The 20,651-nt window shown below is 38.9% G+C and overlaps 1 protein-coding gene across 1 annotated transcript in view; it reads right to left on the minus strand.

The window, feature by feature from the left end:
• LOC146131963 (uncharacterized) overlaps positions 1-20,651 on the minus strand; it is a 57,690-nt gene that overhangs the window by 15,627 nt on the left and 21,412 nt on the right. The window contains exons 8-14 of the mRNA XM_083397161.1: positions 10,847-10,979; positions 9,398-9,518; positions 8,024-8,171; positions 6,554-6,640; positions 5,961-6,017; positions 5,377-5,712; positions 3,069-4,586 (exon numbers count right to left, since the gene is read on the minus strand). Of these exons, the coding sequence (XP_083253287.1) occupies positions 3,069-4,586; positions 5,377-5,712; positions 5,961-6,017; positions 6,554-6,640; positions 8,024-8,171; positions 9,398-9,518; positions 10,847-10,979 (2,400 nt within the window). The remainder of the gene's footprint in view (positions 1-3,068; positions 4,587-5,376; positions 5,713-5,960; positions 6,018-6,553; positions 6,641-8,023; positions 8,172-9,397; positions 9,519-10,846; positions 10,980-20,651) is intronic.

Consider the following 20,651-nt stretch of genomic DNA (forward strand, 5'->3'; position numbering starts at 1 on the left):
CACCATCAAACGGGGCGTCTTAGTGTATAACGCTATGAAGCAAGCGACACCACCGTACTGTTCGTATATCTACACGAAACGTTCACAAAATTTCTAACTCGACCTATGTGAGCCTTGGTATACGTCTAACAAAAAATTTCAGCCATTAACCGACTCTGACGATATTAAAATATTTACACTTCTACACGAAACGTTCACAAAATGCTACCTACTTCTGTATAGGCTTTGGTATCTAGGTCTAACTAAACCTTCAGCCATTATCTCCGACAATTTTCAAATACCGTTGACGCGTCTTGGCCGAAGTTTTACCGTCTTCAATAGTCAGCTGAACCGACGACTAACTCTAATTAAATCTAAACAGCATAGGGTAACTATAACGGAAGCCATCTGATAACAGGACCTCAATTAGTTGTTCCTCTGGGAATGTCCGAGTACCACCTAACATAACGCCAACTCGTTGGGACAGCTTTATAGTATTGTATACCTCTCACTACAGAGTATACCTTTACATAGAAAATGTAGCGCATTGGCTGTAACACCATCAATCAAAATCAAGCTTGTAAACACAGCTAAAATGAAAACCTGAGCTAAGTCTACCAATACAGACGGGTAGCAGTACAACGAGGTTTGAAAGTTATTTATGTCTGTAAGTTCCGTTATATAGCTCAGGGCGAGTCGGAACCGACTGGATTAAGCGAAGGCAGTTAGAAGATTAGTCGAGATTGATTACAGAGGTTAACCAGCAAAAAGCGGCAAGCTCAAAGTTGGCAGACGGCAAAAACGGTCCGTGTACAATGAACATGTTAAGTATTTTTTCAAGTTCGCCTTTTTGGCGATGGGTTTTCTCTCGCGTGAAGTAGGTTTGTTTCTCTTAAATGCAACAGCATAAGAATGTCGCCTTGGTATATACTCGGTTGCTTTATAAAGGTTGCGGTAACGCTACAATTACAAGGAAGGTGGTTTTATGTTGCAAGATAATGAACTGCAAAGTCAAAAAAGTCCCTAGGGGGGCGCGAGCTCGACTTCAATATTTTAACTTTTTGCAGTGATTTTAATGGTTTCGTTTGGGTTAGGCATAATTCCTACATACAAACTCTGTTTTTTGCCAACTTTAACATTAAAACTGCAAAAATTTTCGCGCTGCGCGCGAATCTTCTAATCCCTTTTGGAAAATCCACGGTTTCACCGCCCTATTAAATTAACTTATAGATAAACGATAAAAGCTATCCCCCTTTCGGACTATTTTCCATCCATATTTTATATATGATAACAGGCTATAGCAACAGGGGGAGTCGAACTTTTTTGGCGCGAAACTATATTGTTTTTGCTCGACATCATAACTCTTACAACTGTGGAGTAAATGCCCTCGCAACACGTTTGTCAAAATCAGCTCGATAAAATCAATGTGTCGAGCTCGCGCAATTTGTTGAGTGCCCAATGCGAAACGCCTCTTCGGTTGCAGTTTAGCCAATTCGACCAAATAAAACTCAAAATTTTTCCCTTCACTATTTTCCTGTTTTCTCAGTAATATTTAATTGCAAAATGTCAAATATTTTCATAGGGGGGCGCAAGGCATGAGAAAATTACCAAAGGGGGGCGCGGCTGAAAAAAGGTTAAGAACCACTGCTTTTGAGCTTTTCGAAACTTCGATATTCTTACTACGCCTAACTACAACCTTTAACGAGTCTAACCATTATGCTCCAAAGTGATGTCAGTAAGCGAAAGGCCGACATTCATATTTAGATATTACATTAAAGCTGAAAACCGCCTGTATATGAGTTTATAATTAAATCACATCTGTCCTATTTAAATTTTAATTACACCATAAGTATGGGCTATGTTTTAATTGCTGGGTATTAGGCACCAAAGCGGCAACATCCAAAAACAAATACGACAAGAAAAGGTCATTCAAGGTCAAGCAGGCAAGGTCAACTGAGGTCAAAGCTATAGTCACTACCAGACACACGTGGTATTACACTACCAAGAGTAAAACATAGGCTATGCAGCACAACACAACATCAGTAGTCTACAGAAAATCTATTTTCAACAAACATTAAGAAATTCGCTTAAGGAGTTCAACAGCGAATGATGGTATCAGCTTGAGTTAAGAAAACACACGTCTACCAAGTAGAAAACCCAAACCAAATGGGGCAGCAAACATAACACAACACAGCCACGTACCTTTTGACGGCTTTTATATTCCATATATTATAAGAACACTGCACAGTCTCTGAGTACAGAATATTGGCAATGAAGATGGAACACCTATCTGATTGAGACAGCTGGTAGAGATCCACTTTTCTTGACTAACATTATTACTATGTCAACGTGAGACTCATTTTCGGGAAAAATACAAAACCAACCGCATGTGATATTGTATTCTGATTAAGGTCGCCGTAGACAAATAGGTTTGAGAAGAAATAAGACGAAAATAAGAACATTTTCACACGATGATTACGAAAGCTGCGGAAAATTCAATAAACTATGTCTGAACACCAAGAGTATAAAAACTAAAAAGCACCATTGGAATCGTACCACCATTGGAATCGTACACTTTTCAGTTTACAATACACAAATCGTTGACAAAAAACACTCCTTTTGTTAACACTAACAATACAGGGAAACGCAGACGTTACATGAAAACGTCACTGTTCTGGACAGGGCCTCATTCATTTTAAACCATGTCTACCGCCAATTCTTACCCTTCGAAGAGAGGGGAACTTCTTTATCGCAGATCCCTAAATTTTTTTGTTTTTTGGTTCACGTTGTCCAGGGGCGGTATGATTTCTTTGTAAAAACGTAATAACAAGTAGAGAGTTTATGTTTCTGGTCAAACACAAGGAAAAATACAAACTGAAATTGAGTCTCATTCCAGAAGGCGCCAAAGATAATTTTTAATAATAATTTTTTCCATTATAAAAGTCATTGTATTTTAATTTATTCATTGCATTTTTAACCCTTCATGGACCCGCCAAAACTAGCCAGCGTACCCTAAAAGGATCCACGAACCCCAGTTTAAGAACCCCTGCCTACAGATAACGATATAAAAACGCGCGCTATCATCAAGCGCTTTTCGTTTCGAATTTCGCGATCTTGGACTTGATATTGACGTTGCGACAGGAACGTGTAAAGCTTTGCCTTAGTGGACTGCTGACCGGTCGTCTGGTCACTCTACGTGGCTCAACACTGCTGGACATCAAGCTTAGTCTCCCCTTGCCCTTGGCCGACCATTTGGCCTTGTGCGAAGGTACGGCTGGCAAATGGTTGCTTGAGTGCTGGAAAGAGTCGTTTTTGAGTGAAAATGAGTTGTGGTTGAGTGTTGATTGGCCACCTTTGAGTGCTAAGGGGTTGACACTTTTGAGTGTTGATTGGTCACTTTTGAGTGTGGATTGGTTACTTTTGAGTGTTGATTGATCACTTTTGAGTGTTGATTGGTCACTTTTGAGTGTGGATTGGTTACTTTTGAGTGTTGATTGGTCACTTTTGAGTGTGGATTGGTTACTTTTGAGTGTGGATTGGTCACTTTTGAGTGTGGATTGGCCACTTTTGAGTGCTAAATGGTCACTTTTGAGTGCTAAACGGTCACTTTTGAGTGCTGATTGGTCACTTTTAAATACAGAAGAGTCTATTCTGACAACGGAAGAATCCAATTTGATTTCGATTGTTTCATCTCCATCAGATGTATTTTGAAATCCGTTTCGGTGACTTTTTAGCGATGGAGACTCAATTTTAAGTTTCAAAGAACCTTTTTCGAATCCAAAAGAATCGCTTTTGAGCGCCGTAGAGTAGATTCTGAGACCGAAAGACGCCTTTCCTAATTGAAAAGTGTCGCTACTCAGTTCGAAGTCTTTGCTTTTTTTCGAAACCGAATTATCGTTTCTTGGCGACCAAAGGTTGCGTTTATATGACGTCACATCTACAGGGGCGGAATTAAACCTGGTGATTCCCCTTTTTGTGCCACGGGTCGGAGAAAATACATTCGCGAGAATTTTCCCCGTTGTCGGTTTTATTTGATCTTGGAGCGTTTTCAAAATGGGAGAAGCATCTTTCTTTGGGGATTTTCCGACAACGTACACGTACCCACTTTTATTGGCCACAACCGACAAGCCTTTTTCGCCGCTTTGTAGATCTGGGCTTTTCAAGGCGGGCGCCAGTTTTAAAATCGAAGGCGAATAAGGGTGATTTGCGTCTTTTCCAACTTTCGATTTGGAAATTTGGGGTTTAAACGCTTTTGGACGCTTCTGGTTTGCAGTTTTTCTTACAGGGCTCACTTTGGAGTCCGAGGTGAATTTATGCTTCTTTGGATCGGACACCGGAAAGGTGAAAGACGAAAACTTGGCCGCGAATTTTTTTTCATCGACTTGAATTTTTTGATCAGCTGCGATATTGCCGCTCGGTGGCGCTGTGAGCAACATTTTTTTGCTCGGGGGCTCATTTTTTCGTCTTCCGTGCTTTCCTTTGGGTTTGGAAGGTGTTTTTTCGCGTCGGGAAAGCCCCTTTCCAGGTTTGCGCCGCTTCTGGGCGGCCAGCATCCGCTTGGAGGCGCGCAGAAGCTCGGAGATGGTGAAATCCGAGTACTTGTTGTCCTTTGGAAAGATCGAAAGGGTGCGGGTGAGTAAGGGCGGCTTGAAACTTAAGCTGTAATTGTTGTTAGAAATACGGCACAAGACACTGCAAAGTCCTTGGTTATCAAACATCAAGCCCACACCTATTCACGATCAATTTGAGTTACGCTTAAACAGTCTAACAATACCTTAAAAACAGGAACTAGTTGTTAGGAACAAGATACTGCAAAGTCATTAGTGAAACACCAAGCCAATAGTCATTTTTCTATCAACCATAATGATATTAGAACAGTTTAAAAAAGCCATAAAACCCTAAAAACTGGAACTCTTTCTGAGGTTTCAAAAATTGGGACTTTTAAAAGCAAACAGGGACCTAGAATTAGGTTAAGTTTACCTACAAGAAATATTGTTTAAAAAGGGGATTTAAACATACAAGTTGGGTTATTTCACAGTTGTCTGAAGTTCATTTCGGTGGAGAGTTAACAGCGAACTATTGAAAACAGCAACCAAGTTTGGGCGATAATACACTATCAACGATGTGCTCAAGACATCAGACAAACCAAAAACACAGCAGAACAACCACAAAAAAAACTGCCTTAATTCCACAACAACCCAACATCTAGCAGAGGCGGGCCGAAAAATGCCCGAGAAAAGGGCCTCAAGCAAGCCAAATTAAAATTATCACCATTAGCAAGGAAGGAAAAAAGACCAGCTACTACCATGCCAAGAACACGAAAAACAGGAAGATATTAACAACCACAACAACAAAGACCAAAGGAGGTGTTAGTTTCAGCCACGAGGCGATACCAACCTTTCCGTGAATCATATCACGCTGCTGCTGCTGTTGATGATGCCAGTCGTTCCCGACTAAGCCAAACCTCAAACCTTCATCGGTATCGTGCGAAATCATTCTCAAACCGTCAAATTCGTTCGCCCCCGGCGACCCAGACCCCTGACCCTGGGGCTCGGGGGTGAAAAAGGGGGACCTTTCGGCGCCCCAACCCCCGAGCGAACGCTTCATCTTCATTGCTTCCACGCTATCCTTGCGGGGCAAAGGAACCCCGCGGGCGTTTTGGGGTATTACCCCAGCCCCAGGGTGACCGTGGGGTCCGCGCGGGGGCTCGCGGCGGCCCCTGGCGCCGTTTTGCTGTAAGGGTGAAACAAGGGGTTTCAGCTTTGTTGTCTAAGGCTTAAATTAAGTCAAAAACGCGAAATACGGCTTTATAATTAACTATAAAGCACCATCAATTTCGAAATTCATAGCATCCAGTCTTGCTTGCAGGACAATCCTTAATAGGTAAGCTAATTTAACTCACGTCAAATAGATTAAATTTCTTCGACTGGAAATATAACAGTAACATAATACCGAGGACGACGCTTTTAGGCAAAACTCACCTGTATATTAGTCTCATTGTAATCCCAATCCCCTGACGAATTGTGGTCCGTGTAATTCTGAAACGAATTAGCACTTTCATATACCATCCTAAGGTCTTTTTAAAGTAATGTTAAGATTTTACACATTTGCAAGAGTTTAACACAGGTTTTTTTTTTATGTGCTAGACGTATCACTAATGGTACAATTGGTATGCGGATTTTAGGAAATTTAACGCAGGTGCAATAATATTGCGGCTTCCCAAAGTTATACCTTCCCTTCGTAACATAAAATCGAACTATAGTATAAAATATACAGCCAGCGCTGTATGCGATTTTTTTTTAATTTTTAGCCTTTGCAAACAGCAGTAAGTGTGAGCAAAGGCTTAATTTTAAAACTAAGGGCAAGTGAGGGAGAGTATCATCAAAATTTAGTTTGAAATTGCATCCTGCAACATTTTAACTGTACTTTATCCCTACTACAGAAATATCGTGGGTCGGTAAAATTAACTCTGCTGGCCGGAGAACTTGCCCATGGGCCGCAGTTTGGCGACCCCCGGAGTCAAACAAATAGTAATGACGTCACAACAATAGAAACAAGTCAAAGTCGCACTTACCGGGCTCATGGGCGGTTCGTCTGAAGCTTGAGACTGATTCCAGTCGGCTTTTTCTTGTTCCAACGATTGCTGAATGAGGCGGGCCACCTGCGAGCAAACAACTATAGCTTACGAATGGTGTATGTCGCAAACAATATTCGCTATATTAATAACTAGCGCGAGCGTCTGTCGTGTTACAGGAAGTATTGACAGTGAGCATGTTCTGTGTGATTGAGTGGTGCGACATAGAGAAGTGTTGTAAACAAGTAACGTGTAAATGAAGTTTCAGTCAAGTCATTTTTAAAACAACTTAAGTCCAGGTCAAGTAATTTAAAAAAACAACACAAGTCTAAGCCGTTCTTCTTGGAACAAATAACTAGTTAATTCCCAGTTAGGTCCTCGCCACAAAAATTAAATGTTAAACTATTAAAATTGGTAAACTCTTCCGATTATGAGCTATAAGTGAAGTAAAAAAAGGAAAACCCAACATATAGCAAGCAAATTATTTAAAGTACAATTGTTAGGATAAATCACCCAACTTTATTAACAATTTAATTTAATTTAATTTAATAAATATTTATAGAGGCGGCCTTGACAGGAAATGTTGCTGCATAAATTCACTAAATCTTCGCCAAAAGTATTAAAAGAAGTGTTTTCTTTTATACATTAACACGAACATGCGATTCACACAAGTTGTTTTGCTTTATGGGATCCGACAACATTTTTGTATCAATCAAGCAACTTTTTATGATTTATCATCCATTTCTACACTTGTTCATTTTGCTCGGAACAATATAAGCAAGGTTATCATTTTATGCTTTGTTGATCAGTTACTTCACGCTTAATAAATGTTGTTTGTTCAAAAGACCTAGGTCAAGTTAAGTTATTGGCCCAAAAGACTAGGTCATTTTGAAAACAGTAACTTAAGTTAGGGTTATTTGACAACATTACACCACTAAAAAAAATTAAACGTGGGCAATTTTAGTGGAGTCTGCAGCGTTAAACGGGTTCGCGAAACACCACGCGTTGCAAAGATTGCAGCACGATTATGAGTTGCTGTTATGCGCTGAAATACCGCTGAAGAGTGAGGCTTATTGATGACTTGTGTTTTAATTTAACCAAAAAAAGTCGACCCTAATTATTTGAATTTGTATAATTAGGGTTTCTCAAAAATACCTTAAATCAAAAATATTCAACAAAATGTCACAAATAGTCTTTATTAGTTTAAAAGCAAGCACTGTACGCCCAGAACACCTCTTTTATTAATATAAGTCGACAAAATGCCAATTAGCATAAAAACATTCACTGTACTGTTTTTTCTGTTAAGTTATATATCCGCAGAAAACTGTTAAGATTTTATGAACGCATTTAAAGTAAGCAGAAGCTACTGTAAAGCAAACGTTTCAAATCTGACTTCAGACGAGATGTCGCCCGGGCGAGGTTCGAACTCGCGATCCTCGGAAAACCGAGAAGTGACGTCACGTCACGCACCTCTGATTCTTCCCCGCCCTCCTTTTCTCGTCCAATCTTGAACTTGACGAGTCCGTTTGTGTTACGTAGGACGGCTCCCGCGTAAGCCTGAGTAACACCGACCAACGAGTTGCCGTCCACCTCGATTATCTGGTCGTTCACCTTGATTCTGTGGAAGTAGAAATGAGGAAACATTTGCTTAAAGTGTAAAGTTTTAAAGGATTGATTAAATATAAAAAACTCGTTTAATTATAAAAAGATCACTAAAACTAAACAATTTTTGGTTTGGACAACCGCTACGAAATACAAAAAATAAAAATACAAAAAGCATTTAAACCGTGGAGCACAAATTCTCCTGGATTCTGGTTTAAGAAAAAAGTGCAAAAATGTTTGAAGTTTAAAACAAGAAATTTGCAGAAAACTAGCCAGAAGCTCGTATTGTTTAAAAAATGAAGTTAAATAATTAAAAATAAAATAAAATCTGTAAAAAATTCGAGTGAAATTGTAACTATGTCAAAAAAGGAAGCAAATATAAAAATCTGGAGGTCGCGTTACTATTCATACCTTAATAACAGAAGGCTTACGTTAAAACATAATAAAAAACGAGCGTAACATTTTATTCGAAAAAATCAAGCTAATGGAACATTTTGGTCGCGAGACTCTATGACAGGGGTTCTTAAACTGGGTACGTTGACTAGTTTAAAGGGTTCATGAAGGCCAGATTGGTAACTTAAATAGAAGGAATTTGGCAAATATATAGAGTTCAATAAAAAACGTTTTCGGGCCTTTAATGCAAGCATTTAGACACCTAGTTTTTTTGTTGAACAGAAAACAACTGGTTTCTCAAGTCAACTTAGTTTAAGACGTCATTATATGAAGCCATCTAAAAAAATTCAAATCGACCCTAGTCCACGTAAACCAATGTTTTAGAGGCCGTGGAAAAAGTACGGTAGTATTAAAAGTCCCAATGATTCCAACATTGTCTGCCCCAGTTGATGGGTTAAACCCCGACTTGCGTCAAAGATAATATAGCTACGGCTACGTTTTTCCTAAACCAGTGGTTCTAAACCTTTAGTAACCTGACGAACCCCTGTGTTATTCTGCCTTCGTCGAACCCCAAATTTTCGCTCAGTATTCGTTTCTTTTTTCGAGCAGCTAAAACTGGGCATATTCAAATTATAAACTTGCATTTATATAGGTTAAATTGGCCAAACTTTCAATTTATAACGTTACGTGACACCTTGGCACATAAAAGAGATTCGAATTTAGCTTGAAATAAAAGCATTTATGTTTCAGAGGACGATCTCGCCGAACCCTTGAAACAGCTGCGTCAAACCCCGGTTAAAAGAACCACTGTCCTAAACAGTACTTGTAAGTTTACAACTGAAGCCTTACCTTCCGTCCAGATCAGCTGCTCCCCCGACAGTGATGTTCTTTACAAATATTCCCAGTTTTTCGAGCCCGGCGTCCGCGCCCACCCCCATTCCGATGATGCTGATGCCAAGTCCACCAGAATCTGAAAATACACGACCGCTAGATGATGCCCGAGAGTAGGAAATCTGGCGAATGTTGCGAGTTGCCCTCCGCTAAAACTAGGGTAATAGACTCAATCCAACAGCAAACTACATTTGTTTGTTGTTTAAGGTATATGGTGAATATATTCACCCATTTATTCATAGCATACATGTCATTTCACAGATTTCAATGGAAAATAGAGCTAATGTTGTAATACAACGTTATGTTTGCTTGTCATCGGAGATCAACGCAAAAATGTGCAGTTTCGCAATTTAGTTAAAATTTACATCGCCACAGGTATTCCTGTGTGGTTGCATGATAAAAACTTATACCAATTTTAAACAAATACGGTTACAAATACGACAACCAACAAAGATCAATTTTAAAAAGGCCTTTTACGTTTTTCCAAGTCAATTTCCACGCAATACTAGATTAAACGACCCAAAAAACACTCGATTTGCTGGTCACTTGTTAAACAACGAGATACATAACAAAACAGTAGCAAAAAATCGACACCTAACCTTCGGAACTGGTTAGTTGTCTGCCTGTTCATGCGTAACGCGCTGCATAAATTATTAATAGCCCATAGTCGGCTTTTTACTTTTAACCGCGCGCACAGTAAGGGAACTTCCCTAATTGAAAATCAATCGCAACCTCTATTTCGGACATAAGCATTAAGCAAGGTGCTAACTCTCCTAAATGCATATTTGTGCAGTGTTGTTCATGGATTTGGAATTTGGGAAAGCATAACCGAATACAAACAGTTGTATTGCCTATAAATCGTTGTTCTTGTAAAAGTAGTTTAGCCAATGCGTGCTTGCATAACGCCTGGGCAACAAAATACGTACTAGGCTTGAGAAGTTATTTTATTATAAAACCCGAAATTCAAAGCTACATTTAGTAGGTGATTTTTAAAGATTTAAATTCGATTCAGTTGATTTTTGAGTTTGAAAAACAAAAATGTCATAATGAAAAATTCAACTACGATTTTCTCAAGGTTTTTAGTTGGTTGTCCAAATAAACACGAAAACGACAATAACGCTGCTACAAAGGTTCCTACATTTTTTTGTAATGAAGGCTCTGATATAAACTCGTATAGATAAGGTTTGTATTACAATGCATAAACGTATGAAAAAAATGACAATATAGCTGCTACAAAGGTTCCAATTTTTTCCTAAAAAAAGTCTCTGTTATTAACGAGTATATTTAAGGTTTCGAAAGTACAAAACAATAAATTAAAGTAAAATTTAACTGAAATATTTTTCCAGCTGCTATTCACCAGCCAAGACATTTTTAAATGCTAAAACTGCTTCAACTGAGTTACCGCACCTTTGTACAACTCGACGTCGAAGAGGTTCATCTGCTCGACTCGCTTTTCGAGTTCGTACTCGGCCGATGCGGATACCGGGTCGACGTCATCGTTACAGCGGTCGTACTCGCTCACCGCGTATGTCAGGAAAACCTGGAGGTGGGAAAAGAATGGTTAAAACTACCTAATGAGCAGAGGTTTGAGTGAATAGAAACAAATGAAAAAGGTTTGGTGAACAAGCACACTGAAAATTGTACTAACAGCTTACTTTTTAACAAAATTTCGGGTTTTAAAGTTATGATGAAAATCGTGCTTCATCAAACTTAAGTTTCTCATTTAAAGCGGCGAAGAAGAAAAAAAAAACGAAAAAAAGAATCAGTCATGAATAAGTTCCGTCGTGAATTTGAGTGGCACAAAAAACAAGTTATTAGAAAGCTGTTATTTCAAAATGACTGAAGGTTATAGTCGAATTTAAAATCTGTTGCGAACTAACGAACTGCGAAGCCCCAAGTTCCGTAAAACAATTTTTATATGTCAACGTATTCAGTCTAACAAAATCCAAATTTGCCCGTAAAAAAGGAAAAAATCACGCACAAGCGAACTCAAACTTGACAAAGACGCGCGGGTCTGACGTGTTCAAACAGATCTGACAGTCGCGGTCTTTGGCGTCGTATTATCGCGGTAATAAAGCCGCGAGAGAGGGGCGGGCAATAAAAACGCATTCCCCACCCGGGCCTCTAATTCTGTGACGACTAGCAGACGCCGCTTGAGCTATAAATTTTATTTATTTTTGAGCTATAAATTTTATTTATTTTAAGGAAAGCGATCAGTAAAGCCAAATATTTTAGGAGCTGCAAGAAACAGCCGAGCATTTCGATCCTAAACGAAGCACGAACGTTGAAAATAGATGTAATATACTTTGGAGCTTAATGATGAGGTTGTAGTAAGACATGTTAAGAATATCAAAGCCCATACAGAAGTAGGTAGCAATGTGAAGGTTTTGAATAATTGCGAGTTATACTTTCAAAATGTTACCTACTTCTGTAATGTATGGGCTTTGACATCCTTGATAGATCTCATACAACTGTATGTTCAAACACGCGGAATACTACAGGTACGCCTAAAGTAGGATAACCAGTTCTGCTAAAACGCTGCCAAACACAAGGAAAATTAAACGAAACGCTTAATGTCACACTACAAATCAGACATTTCAAGATAGTATTTGCGGTCCCTTAAAAACCTGAAACTGTAGCAATAAAAACAAGAACAAGTTACTTAATTGGTCTTAAAATATACAACGGCAAACGACGCATATCCGGGGGTCAAAAATCCCCAAGCCGAGAGCAATTTTGAACCCTGTAAAACGAACATGCGTTTAGGATTTATACATTTTTAGTGAGATGGATGCCATGGCGCTTTATATTTTTCAAGATTGGTTGTAAATCTTCTATTGGGAACCACGACAAGTGACTATTTTGGAGTATTCACAATTCAAAGTTTAAAAGGGTAATTTTGGAGGTGTGTATAAAACTATACTTATGTTGCCAACTGAAAATTATCTGCATTGCCCAAAAGAGTACTGTGACCTGTAGTTATGAACCACTGGCTTACTACATGGCTTTAAAAAGAATAAAAAAATGTTGGATTTGAAACAAACACCAATATAATTTAAGCGGAATCATACTGCAATCCATGGTAAACGACAAGGTGATTGACTGCTTTACTGTAAAAACACGTTTCACAGTCTGCGAAATAAAACAGCCGGATTTTCTCCAAGTCCCAGTCCAAAAGCCGAACCAAGGTTTGCATGCAAAAAGCACATTTCTGTCACCCACATCTGACAAATGTGTCCTGGAAACAATCGAAAAAGAAAAAAGCAATGCGACAGGCGTGACTGAATTTCGTGAAGCAGCACAAGCAGCCGCAGACAACACAATTTGCCGTCGCGAGCGGTAATTAAGCGCTGATTACGGTGGTTTAAAGAGGCGGCATTAAAGGGGCTATTACCGCCGGAACGAAAGACGCAACAAAGTGCTGTCAACATACAGGCCACAACACTGACCTTCCATTGAACAACACTGTCGTGTAGGGACTGTTGGCAAAAGGCAGTTGCGCTTTAGTGTGTGGCGGGGTCAAGGGTTAATGAAGGCGAATATGACATGCCATTAGCGCCGTTGCATAAAAAAACACGGGAGTTGTGTTGTTTTTATCAGTACGACAAGGATTTAAAATGCTTTTTTTCGGGTGTTGGTCATGTGTTTTGGGAAATACATGACTAGCAAAAATCGGTATCATTCGTTTTCTTTTCTTCCTAAAACTTTCGGTTGACAAAATACCCAATAAAATTAAAGAAAGGGAAATTGTACAACAAAATTAAACAATGGGAAATTAACTTAAATACGTATGTATAGAAAACAAGAGTAAATATAATTTACCCAGAATTATCATCAAGACACCCCAAAAACAGAGCTTTTAACGTGCGATGTTTTTTTTTACTCTTCAAATTACTTTTTGAGTCATATGTGATCTCTTTTTATTGATCGAATCGTGAGTCGACAATCGTTCGTGTAACCTACACCTTAAACAGAACATATACATCCGGATGTTCAGTTACAAACTGACGAACGCAATGATTAACTTCCGCTCCGTAATCACAGTGGTATTTCTCGCAAAGTGACCAACACAGTAACCCAAAACTAGTAAAAACGAACACGTCAGAAGTGTTTCGCTTTGTTTTGCCATCAAATATGGGTGACATTCAAAAAGCAGAACTATGCCTAAAATGTACAGCCTGGCACCTTAAAGTGACCAGCGTTACATAGGTCACGAAAGATAGGCTTAAAAAACTGAAGCTATTCGGCCAGAAGGCGTCGAAATAGGGACGGCTGATACTTGGTAATGAATTGACATACTCGATTTTCGGATAAAACAATCTTAACCATCCCATCTGATAACAATTGTCTCATTACTATAGTATAGTCTGACTAGCACAATTAATCAAATTCAAAGTACAATAGGAGCGTTCCGAAAGCCATCGCTGACTAAACGAATCTGTCAATCAATCATGCAAGCAAGGCAGGCTAGAAAAACAATGTGCGTATCTTTTATACAATGAGAGTGTGCTTTTATGTAATGTGCCGTAATTGAGCTTTGCCTTACGAAAAGAATTTGCTCTACCAAACAACATAATCAATCTATATAAATCGCTCTTCCGGTGTGGTAACTTCGTTTACAACACAAAAGCGGATTTGCGTTACAAAGCTTATATACCTTTGATTTATAATGTAGTATTCTCCAACAAATTTTCATATTAAGGTATAAAAGACTCTATTCCATCATAAGGTATAGAAGACTCTAGTACGTAAGGTACGTTTGTCGCAAAATAATACTGTAAAGCCGAAATTAATCTTGTATCAGATCGGAACCGCTAGCACCATAGTTTCGTCCAAGTACGATATATTGTCACTTAGTGTCACTTGCGTTGTAATTAAACCAAAATTGGAGGTGTGACGATTTTATGGTGGTAGGTTTTACGATGATCGAATATGCTATCTTCGGCCGCCAAAATACAAAAAGTATTCCATGTTAATTCCTTGATTACAAGCCATATAACTTATTTAATTTTTAAAGAGGTAATTGTAATTCATGTAGGACTTCACAGCGTGAACGACGCTAAAAGAGTTAAAAATCACTGTGCTATGATACTTCTTGTAGTATCACTCATTGGCTTCAAACCAACATTATAGAACATCCTTCATTTAAATCATAACCGTATTGGCGTCTTTTTATTTTGAATCAAGTTTACACAAAAAGACGGCGTTTCGAGAAACCAGAAATACGATATATAGACAATTGGTATCACTCATTGGCTCCGACCCAATATTACCGGACAGCCCTCATTTAAATCATAACCGCATTCGAGCAGACTTTTAGGATCAATCTAAGAAGAAAAAGGGGGGCGTTTGGAGAAACCCCAGGTCGCTCGCTCAGCCCCCACGCATCACGTGACAGGAAACATTGGGCGTGAGAACATTCCCAGTTCCCGGTTACGCCCGAGTGCGCACCAAAGGCACGTCATCGAACACAACACCGGCGGAAAGGCCTGGGACCCAAAGCCCCGTGTGTACCCCTATGACTGGGTAAGTGACCCCCTTGGTGGGGCCTGTGTTTTTTTATAACTAGGTCGTTATGGAGGTAATGAGTCGAAAATTGGAGACAACAAAACCTGAAAAATGTGACAAATGTCTCGCGTGGTGTCTAATCGATGAGATGTGTTCTGAATATCAAATTTCTCACTTCTATTACGTCAAACCAATGTTATTAGGATAGCTTTTTTTAAGAACAAAGCACCCTTCTGTAAAAACCTTGCAATAGTTGAACGGTTATTCGCGGAGAATAATGGGATGTTTTTTTACTGACAGGGCAAATCACACAACTCAAAGAATGACATTTTTAAACAAGAAAAACAATCTACGGAAGAAAACACAACCCCGAGATATGTAAATATAAGCAATGCTAAAACAGTTGCTTGGTTGTTTAATTACGTAAATGAGAACATTTCAACCTTATTTGACAATTCAACCTCAAACGGCAAATCAGCCTTATTTCTAACGTGGCGTGTTTAGGGCCTAAACTATTTCCTTACGCGAGGCCAATGCGCGAATGGTACTTAGGGTGAAAACAAGATGTCGTTTACATACAGCTGACAAAGAATATTTCGAGGGTTTTTGAAGGTTGAACTAAGTTAATTTGAAAAAGATTAACATATACAAAACTTTAATGTGTTTAAATAAGCAGTTGCTCAAAATTACACAATATCGTTAATCTTTGTAAAAGACTGTCGGAGACACTTAAGTGGCTGATCGGCATCCATAGAATTGTACACCCCAGAAAAATCACCGTATAAATCAGTGATTCCCAAACTGTGTGCCTCAAGAGATTGTCAAGTGTGCCACGAAACTTTTGAATTGTTGGAAAAAAGTTATTAGGCATACACGCAAGCACTTTAGACTTAGATACGCACAATCCATTACAAATTAATACTATTGATACATTTGCATATAGTTAGTCGTGTATTAAGGCGATTGTAAAATTACTCTATTGTTGTTGTGTTAAAAGTGTGTCGTGAATATTTAAGCTTTTTTAAGTGTGCTAAAAAGTTTGAACAATACACAAACGTCAGCGTTCAAGAAGTAAGCCAAGCAGCCTTTGGCATAAGAACGAACGCAGCGAATTGACGGCGAGGGTAAATAAAAAATCTGCTCGGCGGTTACGCACTTGAGACAAGCACTTACGAGGCGTCGGGCACTTTCGCCGCTTGTTTATTTACGTTAGCATCTTGTCCGATCTCGAGTTTTAAGCGTTTTTTTTTCTTTGACAAGAAGCGGAGACGTGCGGTTTAGCGGACCGCTTTTGCGTTTAACGAAGCACTAGTTTTAAGTCTACTAACGTGTGTTTAAGGCCTTTCGACAGGTTACTGATAATGCTAGGCCAGTTATTCCCAACCCGGGTCACTATTTTTAATACTAAAAAGTCAAGGGTGCCAAAATGTATTTGGGAATCTTAAAAATCAGAATTTAGTCGTTTTAATTGACAAGCCGCTTTAAACAACTTTTTGGGGTGCGATTAAAGTACACAAAGAATTGAAAATCTAGTATGGGTTTAGCAATACTTCCCATAGCCTTAAAAGGATTGAGAACCACTGTGCTAGACCATTTACTGGGCCACGTACAAAAGGCTCGTTTTTGCCAATTAACCATTGATGATTATTTTACAAGTAAAATGGTAATGGAAAATGCATTTATGGCTTTAACAATTATTATGTCAAACGTCTTGCCCCAGTTAAAATTTCAAAAACTAAATACCGTGCCAGTTAAGGCCTGTAAAATGGCAAACAGGGCCACTTTTGTCACCATGATTTTTTCACCACTGGGCCAAAATACATTGTCCAGTGTTCTGCTCGCACCCTGTTTTGCTTTTCAAAATATAGTTTTCTAAGCGATTGTGTAAATACTACATAAAGTAGGCTATAAATATGAAAATCCGACGGCACTATTTTGATTTTTGTCATGGCAGTTTGAAAAATGCAAAAAAGCTACTTTCATCATCCGCTATTTTTTTTAAATTTCGCAACTTAACGTGTACATCCCATGAAAAGGCGACCAGGCCTTTTTTCAATCATAATGTTCCTTCATTGTCTGCGACTGAAAAAAACTCGACAATCGGGCTCAAGAGTAAAAAAAGGTCGGCAGTACACAGGCCGGAAAAGCGACGCGAAAAATCGATAACGTGAAATCACGACCTTGGCAGCTTTCCCGCCCCCGAGCCACAACACAGCCCCCGCCCCTCTACGTCACAATGGCGCTGACGTCAGCAGCCGCTTTACGCTTCGGTGAATTCGAAACCAGGAAACTGTGGCGGTTCCTTTGATGTTTGCGACGGCGTGATAACGGATCGGTCAAGTTCGGCTTTAGGCTTATTTCAGCCTGAGGCCGTATTTTTTTTGTATTGTGAAATAAAGAACCATTTTTATGAAGCAATAAAACTTAAAATTAAAAAAAAAACGACTGAACCTTTATGAGTTTTGCGGAACAGTGATTAACGAGCAGAAACCTGCTGCCAATGGTTTTCGATTCCATAAAGATGCGCCTTTTAATACGTTTTTATGAGAAAGTTCGAAACGGACATCATTTCAGCTTGCAGTAAAATTTCATAAAAAAATATAAATTTTATATTATGGACTTTTTGCTTGTTGATTTAGCAAATACTACGGTTTCTTGTATAAAAATGCGTCGTTCTGCATTGCATTGCGCTGCTTAATTGGCTTACTGGTTAACTATACTAGTTTTTTTTTTCAATTGAAATGTAAATGTTGAACACAAATTTCAGATAAATATTTTGCCCTTAAATTGTAAATCAAAAGTAAGTTTAAAGCATAATGTAGTTTTAATCAAGTTGTCAGTACGACTGCTGATTCGAAGGTCGTCCCAAGATCATTAATTTGCGGCTCCAAACACAAAACACGGCCACCATGACAATCATAATAACAGCACACCTTGGTAGTATTTTGGCATTTACAGCACAAAAGGCGACTTTTGCATTTTGAAAATAAACATCGCCCAATAAAACAATGGCGTAGGGTCACGTGGCCGTTTGTTGCGTAACAAACATAAGGGTTGCGACTGTGCCAGACGCTGGAATTACAGAGGGTCGGGTCGTATTTATTTAGGTTTGCTGTAGCCGCAAAGCTACGCAAGGAATTTTTTGGGCGAAAACGCCAAGCTGCATTACTACTAGGCCGTAATGTTTTCTTCAAAAAAATGAAATTTTAAATACCAATATAAATATTTTTACAAAAGTTTACCAATTCTATTTTCTGTATTGGCCGTTTATTTTTAAAACTCACTTTTGCATTACCGCCATGATTTACCGCGTATTCAATTTAAATTACTTCGTTAGCCGGAAAGTAATATACAAGTCATACATCCAGTATTGATTAGCGGGGTAAAAAGTCTCTTTCTATCTACAATTTCACCAAAACTGCAGCCAAATAAACATTTACAGAGGAAAAGCCGAATTCGTCCCGTTTCGACAAAATTGTTAACGACTTAGGGTGAACAGACAAGAGAGAGTAAGCCGAAATGAGAGAGTTCATGGCGGTTCGTCATTCAAGTGCTTCTGGAAAGCGGGAAAACACACGGAATCGCAGAATCTCTTTGTTCGCATTGGGAGAACTTGGTCAGTTTTTGTGGCTAGTTTAAACAGACCGGCTCCCTTAAAGTGGCCAATTTTCCAAAACGTTACCTTAATCGACAAGTAAAATATACACACATAAGTGTACAAATAGTAATACACACATAAGTGTACAACAACTGTGATCCCGCCAATATGAAGTTGCTTTTTGACAACGATAACGGCTTACGTATCATAGTACAGCGGTAGCAATTGCAAACTCAACGAATCTGTCGATTGAAAAACAACTAGGCTGCAGTGAGGTTCGAACTCACGACCTCCAGCAAAACCGTTACCGTCGCTCTACCAACTGAGCTACAAAGGCTCAGAGGAAAGCGAGTCGAGAAACAACCATGACACAATTAATTGCTGCATTCTGTTCGTACATACACCTTCAATTGAAAGGTATCAACAGTACCACATCATCATTTAATAAAAGATGCACTCACATACGTTTACAACAACTGTGATCTAGCCCTTATGAAGCTGCTTTTTGACCAACGATAACGACTTACGTATCATTAGTACATCATGCGAAGGAAAAAAAAAAGAAATTATCGCAGAACTTACAAGGATCAAGACCGAGAAGAAAACATTCTCTGTCAGTTTGAAATCTCCCCGGAATTGTTTTGTTAAATATTATTTTCTTAATAGGGAAACTATCCTGATTTTAAAATGATACCCAAATTGTTTAAGGCGTAAAATCAAGTGCAAAAGTCTTGTCGAATTTGAAAATAACCCTGGTCCCAATTTAATGGCGAAGATTTCGGAAAAGTTTTCAGTTTTTTAAAGCACCTCTATCCAATCGTCACAAATTAAAAGCCATATGTATAACGAGTTTTTTCGATTTCGATAAACAGTAAACCCGTCAAGGGCTAAAAACAAGCTGTTAAAGGGTGGAGTCCACACAAATTAAAAAAAAGGCTCGTAAACTGTCCGATTTAAAGCCGTGTGTCACAGACTTGTGTGCGCAGATGAAGCGTAGAATTGCGATTTGCACAAATACAAGCGTGTCGGTGTATATCACTCTGTATACAACTGTTCGTCCAAACTGTGAGAGGAAATCAATTGCATTCTGCTCGTGGCAGAAGCTTTGTTTGCTTTCATTATATGAAGGCATTTTTAAACAAATTTAAGTAAAGTTAAGGACACTACGCTTAGTAATGTAAACCGAGTGCAACCTTGCAGAGGCTCTTTGTTGGTTAAAATTGAAACGTTTTTTATCTAAAAACAAATCTCTGCTTCTTATACAACTCAATATCACTCATTTGCACTTTATTCAGAAAATTTGGAAATTTACGTCCCATGCAGATTCACGACAAAGCTTGGAATATAATCCATCAGTTACAAAATCTAACTTCACACTAGAAATGAGCTGTTTTGGTAAATTCGTAATACTTTTTTTAGCATTTAAATCAAATGTAGTTATGTAAAGCTTTTTTCGTATTGTGATGTTTTGTTTCTACTTACTTGTAAATTAGCGTTCTTTTCGGGATTAGGTTATTAGGGTATGATTTTACGGAAACGTGTGTTAAAATACAGCAGGCACACCAAGGAAACTTTGTATAAACAAATTAGATGTTTTAAGTGAATTTTAGATTTCATGTGTTTTTGCCTTTGGGACCAATGTACACCATTGTTATTACATACAGACGACGTAATGCTTTCCTGTGATTGTCAAACTGCCCCCACAAGCGTTAGGAAACCGTTAAGTACGCCCAAACACTCTACCCTTAGAATCGATTCGCCACACTGGATCACAGGATAGGCAAGCCACAAAAACAGACAAAAGACTATAGTAGCACCCTGTTGTGCAGACAATGGGCAAAATTTGACCGTTGTGTGCAACTGCCATTGTCGAGAGTAGGTCAAATGCTGCAGAAAAGCCAAATGCAGCATTTTGACTGTCTGGAATTAAGGGCCGAACGGGGTCTCCATTGTGAAAGCAATTACGACGAAACAGCGCTTCGCGTAGCACTGCATTTCCGCAGGAGCAAAGCCTTTGAATAACATGAGCAAGATAGCATTCGGTCGACTGAGAATTTGAACTCTTTGGTCGCAGGCTGTGATTGGCGTTATTTACATTGCGGGTTT

The sequence above is a fragment of the Ascidiella aspersa genome, chromosome 9 (genome assembly GCF_963924565.1).
Source record: "Ascidiella aspersa chromosome 9, kaAscAspe10.2, whole genome shotgun sequence".
NCBI lineage: Eukaryota > Metazoa > Chordata > Ascidiacea > Phlebobranchia > Ascidiidae > Ascidiella > Ascidiella aspersa.